Below are 8,571 nucleotides of genomic sequence, written 5' to 3'. Positions count from 1 at the left end.
TCGTGATGCTATTCAGGAAGGTATTATCTCTACACACTATGTTCGGACCGGTGAACAGTTAGCAGATATATTCACCAAAGCAATCGGCAAGAAGCAGTTTGAGGTTTTTCTCGACAAGTTGGCCATTCGTGATCTTCATGCACCAACTTGAGGGGGAGTGTTGGCGGAATTGACGTGAAGAGAAGATTTGGTGGATATGGGAGAATATTTTGTTGATATCTTTTCATATATCTTTTATTTGTTTCCTATCTTGTAAATTATATTTCCTATTTTACTTATGGCTAATGTCTGTATATTAGCACGTGAAAGAGAATGGAGAAATATATAATTTTCTTTGCCAAAATTTATCATTAACCGAGCCGATGTACCGAACCGACCCGAAACGACGTCGTTTTGATAGGGCCTAATATATATTCCTGATTATTTTTTTTCTCTGAATTTTGGAGTGCCCTAGAGTCCAATCACCCGCCCCAGCCCAATAACCCGCCCCAGCCCGCTTCTTTTTCTCTCTGAAATTAGCACATCTCCCACTCCCAAATAAAACCCTAGCTTCTCCTCTGTCAATCTCGATTCACTTCCGTCTTCCGCCGTCACACATAGAAATACTTTGAGTCTGAGAGTCTTCTCCTTCCAAAGTCTGCAACGGTAAGTTCTTTTTTTATTTAAATATAATTTCTCTGTTCTATACAATACAATATACATACATTATATATATAGATTTATGTATTTTGCAGATTGGTATAAACAATAAGAAGATCTTTCAACTTTGATGGAGTCGTGGGGGAGTTGGTGTCTTGGTGATAATATATCTTTGTTTTTTGCTGTTTTTGTTAACTCTCCTAAGTCCTAAACGATCTTAAGTAATATTACAACTTTGGTCTTTGGATTTATGTTTTAAACTCAATTCTTGGTGTAATAAATCTTTTGGTGATTTGGTTACTTTCTGCGCGTTTTTTCTTTATTTTTTGGATGATGAAATGCTGCTTTTTTTTTTTTTTCCTTCTGTTGTGATGTTGTGCTACTGTTGATTGTTGTTTCTTTTTTTAATTTTTTTTTTAATGCTGTGATGTGATTTTTTTGTGTATGGGCTGATTTTGTCCTGAGTTTTGGGTTTTTTTTTTAATCTTTTGGGCTTTGTTGGTTCAAAATGGGCTGAATTATTTTTAGCATATTTTGGGCTTATTTAGATTTATTTTAGAGAAAAAAGGGTTGAAAACCGACCCGAAAACCGGAACTGTTAAGAAACCGAACCGAAAATTTAGGAACCGAAAAAAAACCGAAACCGAAAAAAAAAACCGAAAAACCGACTAGAACCGAACCGACATGAACCGACCGGTTTGGTTTTTGGTTCTTTGTGAACCGACCGTTTCGGTTCCAGGTTCGGTTTGAGGCTAAAACCGAGCCGATCCGAGCCGATCTCACCCCTATGGTTATCAGTACGAAAGGAAATAATCATCTAGTTTTATCATTTTTTTTTCTTCATATGCTATGTGATCATTTGCCACAAAAATTAGTGTGACAGTAGAACCATCATAATCTCACATTATCTGGATCCTGAAATTGGATTTGTCTATGAAATTCCCGAGAATTGTGTTTATGAATGACTTTGATGCTTATTTTCTGTGATGATAAACTCGACAACTCTTAACTAAAATTTATCGGAACTTGCTGCATTTTATAGCTCAACAACTTCATTGCAGATTTATCTTGATGAAGGTTTTTTTACTTGTTGGGAGCACAACTAATATTAGCCATAGAGTATATGATTTGGGAAATACGACGATACACATTACATACATGCACACTAAATTTTGAACTCTAACCACTAGTTCTTCGTTGCTTTCTTACAGTTGAACTTAGTGTTTTAAGAATAATCACTAACCAATTTATTGGGTGTCGAAAACAGGTGGATGCAGTGGTTTACTTAGTGGATGCTTGTGATAAGGAGAGGTTTGCAGAGTCGAAGAAGGAGCTGGATGGTCTACTCTCCGACGAGTCGTTGGCCAATATAATGTTCCATTCTTGATATTGGGGAACAAGATTGATGTACCATACGCAGTATCTGAAGAAGAGTTGCGCTACCACTTGGGTTTGATGGGGATCACTACCGGCAAGGGAAAAGTCAACCTCGCTGAGTCAAACGTGCGTCCAATTGAGGTGTTTATGTGCAGCATTGTTCGCAAAATGGCTATGGAGATGGCTTCAAGTGGGTTTCTCACTACATCAACTAGAGTATTTTGAAAATATGTTCGTGGTATTAACCTCTTTTCACACACATGTTCTGCTTCTCTCTCTCATTATCTCTCTTTGTTTCTCTCTTCTCTTTCTCTCTCTTTTATAATTAATTATTTTGAAATTATGTTAGTGGTATTAACATTTTTTTTTAATCTTATATATAAGCTGCTCAGACAATTAGATAAAATCCTGTGATATAAATAACTGTTTTGTGAGTATGCATGAAAACAAATATACGATCTCAAATTTCTTCACCATGAAAAGTGCTCTTTAAGTATGTATCATGTAAAGCTGATTCATGAATTAAGATTTGAGAATGAACGAAAAAAAACATATAATTGATTATATACTTTTGGGCACAATAAACACACTGAAATGAGAAATAAGAAATCACACAAGACTTTTTCAGGCACAAATTAAAACAGACACTCCCCACATATATGTATGTATCCCTTTGTTTCCTTTTACTTCGATCGAAGAAAACCACAATCCGTTCGATCAGTAAGTGAGATGGACGGTAATCCTAAGCAATGTCTCGACACCGTCGGCAACATGCTGACCCGCCGGAATGAGTGACCTCACCTCCGCAAACCCACACGCATTCTTAAACTTCCCCGTACCTCCGGTCACCGACAGCCTCGACATCGTGCTCCCAATCTTAAAAACTCCGAAGAAATTAATGCTGTCCCCGAATTCACCTCCTTCCATCATCGCCGTGAAAGCCATCATCTGTGTCGACCCATCGGCAGAGCTCGCCACGTACACACCTTGAGCCTTCCCCAGCTGCTGCGACCCCAACTCCGGCGCCGACGTAAGGTAGTCGTCGATCACGGTGATCGTCCCGAACCCCAGCCCCAGCCCGTCGGGTCCCAATTGGGCGGTGTTAATTGCACCGTTGTTGTTGTTGTTGTTGTTGTTGTTGTTGTTGGTTGGGAAGCCGCCGGCGAAGGCTGTGCCGATTAGGCCGGTGCCGAGTGGGATTCCGTTGGGGTTTATCGTCGGGATTGCGCCGTTGGCGTTGGGAATGGCGACCCCGGATTTCGGGGGGAGGAATCCGAGGGGGCGGGCGAAGGGGACTTGGCCGCTGTATATGTTGCCGAGTAAGCCGGTGATTGGTCTGGCGGTCGGGTTGCTGCCGCCGAGGATGTCGTGCATGTACAGCTCAAGAATCGGTTCCACCGCGGTGATTGTTTTCGAGGAAGTAATTATGGCTGCGAATACCAGTGTCACGAAAATGGTAACTGCTGATAGTTGTTGCTGCTTCAACATTTTGGATATCTAAGCTTCTTGGAAATATTAGCTATCTATTATGTTTTTGTTTTATTTTGGATGGTACATATGTATCTATATTTATAGAGATAAATAAATTGGGTTGTATGCTAATTAATTAATAAATATGTATGGAGTTGTTGTCTGGTGATGCATATTTGTCTTAGTGAAGTTGTTATGTGCGTAATCTCAGAGATTATCCTTAATCAGTTCATTGTATGATAATGTTATTTTTCCCTCAATGTGGAGGGTACAACAAAACCATATATAAGTAGTGCTCAATTGTTATGTTAATTAATATTATTAAAACCTAAACCATCACTTTAGAGCTTGCAACACTCTGTTTAGAACTAAAAGCTCAAGAGTTAGGTTAAATTATTGAATCATAATTACTTTTGATACTAGATTTTGGAAACTCAACATCCTCCAGCTGATCGGGTTTTACAACGACGCCTACACGAAAAATCAATTTTCGTTTTCGAAATCTCGGTATTTCCCAAAAACCCGGTAATGAGTACAATGGGATGGATATAGATGGGGTGGTGCACTGAAAAAAATCCCAAAATATCAAATCCCAAATATGAAAAAATAAAACGTATATAAGTTATACTGAAATAGCTTTCCAATGCAACTTGAATTATGTCATTAATTTGGACGTCATGTGAGTGAGTTGTGATAACCGCCAAAATTGTTACAGGATTTCTTGTCTTTGCATTGGTTTCCTTTCTTTGCATTGGATTTCTTGTCTTAATGTTTACTTAAAAAACACATTAAGATTTTTAATAAAAATCAAATAAAACTACTAAAAAAACAAAAGGAATAAAATAAAGTGCAAAATCATGTACTCATTAGATTCACATTTGAAACTTCCTTCCGAACTCATGTGACATGGGCTCAGAAGGCCAACAAGCCTAATTAGGCCTGAATAAAGTCACTAATTGGAAGTAATTGATGTGAGCCAACTTGTATTTCCTTGAAATCCATATTAAGGAAAATACTTCATCACATATTAGTTGAGTAGCAATATGTTCTTTCGACCTTCATTAATTTAATGGTCAAAATATTCACTACATCAACTGCCTTCTTAATCGCTCTCAGCATTAAATTTGCTATCACGCGACATCATCTGAGTTGAGCATCATAGTGTAGCCGCTGGGTAATTATCCAGCGTGTCGCATAATGTGTTAAGCGGTTTTGTAGGTAAGATTGAACACATAATTTATATTGGAGTCAAGGCGAAGCTCGTGCACATTGAACCTCGCATTCCCGGTCAAATCTCCAACTTGCCCAATACGCCTATTAGACATCAATTGAAATTGATAAAAGCATGCAGTGAGATCAAGTAAAAATACAAAACGTATAGTGAGATCAAGTAAAAATGCACGGAAGCAAACATATCATAAAAAATAAGGATTTAACTACATAACTAATATTAACCCCGTAAATATAAGGCAGATGGAGTATCGAGTTTGTGGTTATACGCAGGGGCGAGTCCACCTCTTTGGGAGGGTGGACTCAAGCTCACCTTAATTTACAAATTTTCCTCCATATTATACCTATAAATCTATTAAGTCCATTCAATTTTTATTAATTTTCTCAATTAAAATTCAAATTAATGCAAAAAAGTCCCAATATTATTAATTAGCCCACCCAAAACTTAAATCAATGCAAAAAAACTTTAATTTTTTTTTCTTCTTTTTATTTTTCTATTTTCTGATTTTGTTATAAAAAAATCTTAAATTTTTTTTTGGGGCGCTGCTACCGCACCCTCGAAAATTTAAGCCCACCCTATAACATATTCCTGCACTCACCACTGATTATAAGTGAACAATCTAAGAGTTTACAGAAACAGGAAAAAAAAAAACATTTGTATAATGAATATGCCGCAATGAACGTCAACACTCCGATGCATGGGGACCCCTTTTAAAACTAAAAATATGTTATGCATACACAAAAATAATATTTTGAGTGATTACACAAATTTGCCCATGATTAGGTAAAAAATGTTGTCACTATGTGATACGATCGGTTTGGCACCGACATATTTTCTACGCAAGAATTGCAAACAATACTAAAAAAACTTTATTATTCAACGTGAAAAGTAAACCTACTGTTCCATCTATTTAAATAACTCAAAGTAATACTAATCCTATTAGGAGACTAATAATTAATGTTTATCCTATTAGGAACTTAACTTAATTGAAATACTAACGTGAAGTAAATAATCAAATAAAACAAATGAAATAAAACAAATTAAATAAACAAAAAAAGCCCATGGCCTGCTAGTTTAGTCGATGTAACGTTGGTTTGGTTTGAGCGTGCGCGAGCTACGCCGGATCGCATCATTCCCCACTCCTTCGGAAATCGCATTGCCCTCAAGCGGAAAGGGCCGGAACCTATTCTTCAACTCGCCTTCAGCTTCCCAGGTCGCCTCTTCCTCCTCCAATGAGCTCCACTTGACCAACACCTCATGCACCTCGCCACATGTTTGCATTACTTTTCGACGAGCTAGAATTTTCTCCGGTTCTACAATGGGTCCACTGTCAGCCATGAACGGAGGCAATGTTGGGACAACAGGTGTATGTTCGCCTAACTTCTGCTGTAACAACGATACGTGGGAAATGGGGTGTATTCGAGCATCCGTCTGCAGCTCCAAGCGATAGGCAACTGGGCAAATGAGCTCTAGCATGCGAAAAGGTCCGTAAAAGCGACTTGCTAGCTTCTGATAAACGCGTTGAAGCAACGGATTTTGACGGTACGGCTGTAGTTTAAGATAGACCTAATTCCCAATTTCGCTCCTCCTAGCGTCGGTGGCGGTCAGCTACCTGTTTCATTCTATTACGAGCAACCGCTAAGTTGCTACGGAGCTCCTTGAGTATTTCATATCTAGACCTGAGCGTTTGATCCACCTCATGCACGGCGCCTGAACCTGGTGTATAGTGTACCAGTGGCGGCGGTGGGCGCCCATATACCGCTTCAAACGGGGTCATACCAATTGATTGATGGAATGAAGTGTTGTACCTGTATTCGGCCCATGCTATTAGCGGAGCATTGATGTTATCGCAACCTCGCTCTAGATACCAATTGATACGATCGCTTTGGCACTAGCAGATTTCTACGCAAGAATTGCAAGAAAAACTAAGAAAACTTTATTATTCAACGTGAAAAATAAACCTACTGTTCCATCTATGATGAAGGGCCGAGATGTTAAAAATCTAAGGAGAGCCAGCTCAACAACAGATTGAATGAGCACTGCAGAATTGATTACATGCTCCTAACAGGCTAACCAACTTGTGGAGCTCATCAGAAGGAGATCAAGGCATGTGAGCTGAAGATTAATTGGAGGAGAAATTGACTTCTGAGGGGGGGTATAAAGGGGAAGCAAATGTACTAGGTTAAACTATGAGAGAGTAACAATTCATTGTAATTAGATAGGGAGAAAAGTTAGTAACCAAAGAGCGGGAGCTAGAGAAGAAACTGAGAGTTCTTGTTCATGGAAGATCTCTTAATGTTTTGATATGCTGCATTGATTGTAAATTGTAATATCTTGTTCTTGTGAGTGAAACAAATATCTCGTTTACCCTCCATCGATTGTGTTTGAATTACATCATAATCATTCTACTTTCATATTCAATTTTTCATGCTAAGGTTTGTGCATAATAGGTTTTCTGTTTGCTTTGTACTATGCATGATTTGTGCTTGATTGTGGTTTGATTTGAGTGATTGCTTGTGCTGAATTGAGCTTATCAACAGTTGACATCGTATGGGGAAAGCAGGGTGAGAATCAACGAGGTCAACCAAATTTGATATTGAGAAGCTTTCTACAAATAATGACTTTGGGCTGTGGAAATTGAAGATGCATACCATTCTTATTCAACAAGGTTTGATTGATACTTTAAAACGAATGACAAGCTTGCCAGATTATAATAGTGAAAAAGAGAAGAGTGACATTATAAAAAAGACACACAACTCCATAATCTTGAGCCTTGGAGATAAGGTTTTGAGGAAAGTTGCAAGAGAAGCCACTTGCACAAAAAGTATGGTTGAAGCTTGAGCAAATCTATATGACAAAAATATTTTGCAACTAGTTGTATATGAAGCAGATGATCTATTTATTTAAGATGAAATGAGATAAGTCCATCAAAAAGCTGTTTGATGAGCTCAACAAGATTATTGATGATCGTGAGAACATAAAGATGAAAACTGAAGATGAAGACAATGCATTGACGCTGAATACTATTTTAAGAGCTATGAAAATTTCAAAGATGTCATAATATATGGCAGAGAGTAATCCATCATATTGGAGGAAGTTCTTTTTGCAGTTAGTGCCGAATAACTACAAAATATCATAGATGGCCAAATTGTCAATCAATGGAAAATGCATATTTGTCAGAGCTAGAACTGAGAAGAATGAGTTCAAAGATAAGAATGACTTCAGTAACAAGTTTAAGAAAGATAAAAAGCCAGAACAAAGTAAAAGTCCATTCAAGTGCTTCCATTGCCACAAAGAGGGTACTACATAAAAGATTGTCCAGATAAGAAACGAAAAGACAAGAAAAAAGAGAAAGAACAAGGAGAAGCAAACTTTCGCACTGGATAATTTGACTACTCAGAAGCATTGTCAATCACAAAAGTGCAGACAATGAAATTTTGGATACTTGACTCAGGGTGCTCAAAGATGTATGATGTAAATTGGGAGCAGAGATGCTATACGAAGCTCAAGGTTAAGGGAAAAAATGGAAGGAGACTGTGGTTGGTGCTTCTGCTGCGTTAATTTGGGAAGAAAAAGAAGAAAATGGTGTGAAAAAATAAGAAATAAGAGGGCACGTGAGAAAAAAATAAGTTGAAATAAAAAAAAAAAGTATGAACTAAGTTGGATAAAAAAGTAAAAAAAATTGGGAAAAAATATTAATATATGTAATGAATACTATTTTTAAACTATTCCAATTAATAAAAATAATAAAAAATAAAAAAATGGGTCGAACCCGGTTGAACCGCTCCAAAAGTAACCCAAATACCTATCTAGTTTTGTGTCCGGTCTGATTTGATAACATTAGTATATACATA

At 37.6% G+C, this 8,571-nt stretch overlaps 1 protein-coding gene and 1 long non-coding RNA gene across 2 annotated transcripts; one reads left to right on the top strand and one right to left on the bottom strand.

Annotated features, from left to right (window-relative positions):
• Positions 1-580: 580 nt before the first annotated feature.
• Positions 581-995, top strand: LOC148772232 (uncharacterized). The gene is made up of 2 exons (XR_016030067.1): positions 581-645; positions 735-995. It is a non-coding gene; the product is annotated as an uncharacterized LOC148772232 (long non-coding RNA).
• Positions 996-2,552: 1,557 nt separating this feature from the next.
• On the bottom strand, positions 2,553-3,574 carry LOC105958209 (dirigent protein 18). Its single transcript, XM_012982213.2, has one exon. It carries the CDS (start codon positions 3,502-3,504, stop codon positions 2,734-2,736), a length of 771 nt encoding a protein of 256 aa, XP_012837667.2. The 5' UTR covers positions 3,505-3,574; the 3' UTR covers positions 2,553-2,733.
• Positions 3,575-8,571: the final 4,997 nt, after the last annotated feature.

The sequence above is a fragment of the Erythranthe guttata genome, chromosome 2, assembly GCF_056151865.1.
Source record: "Erythranthe guttata isolate IM_541 chromosome 2, IM_541, whole genome shotgun sequence".
Taxonomy (NCBI): domain Eukaryota; kingdom Viridiplantae; phylum Streptophyta; class Magnoliopsida; order Lamiales; family Phrymaceae; genus Erythranthe; species Erythranthe guttata.
Note: the sequence above shows the minus strand (reverse complement) of the source record. Positions and strands in the feature narration are given on the sequence as shown.

What these genes read in the sequence shown, in the direction of transcription:
- LOC105958209 (XM_012982213.2), bottom strand. Translation starts at nt 3,504, where the DNA reads ATGTTGAAGCAGCAACAACTATCAGCAGTTACCATTTTCGTGACACTG.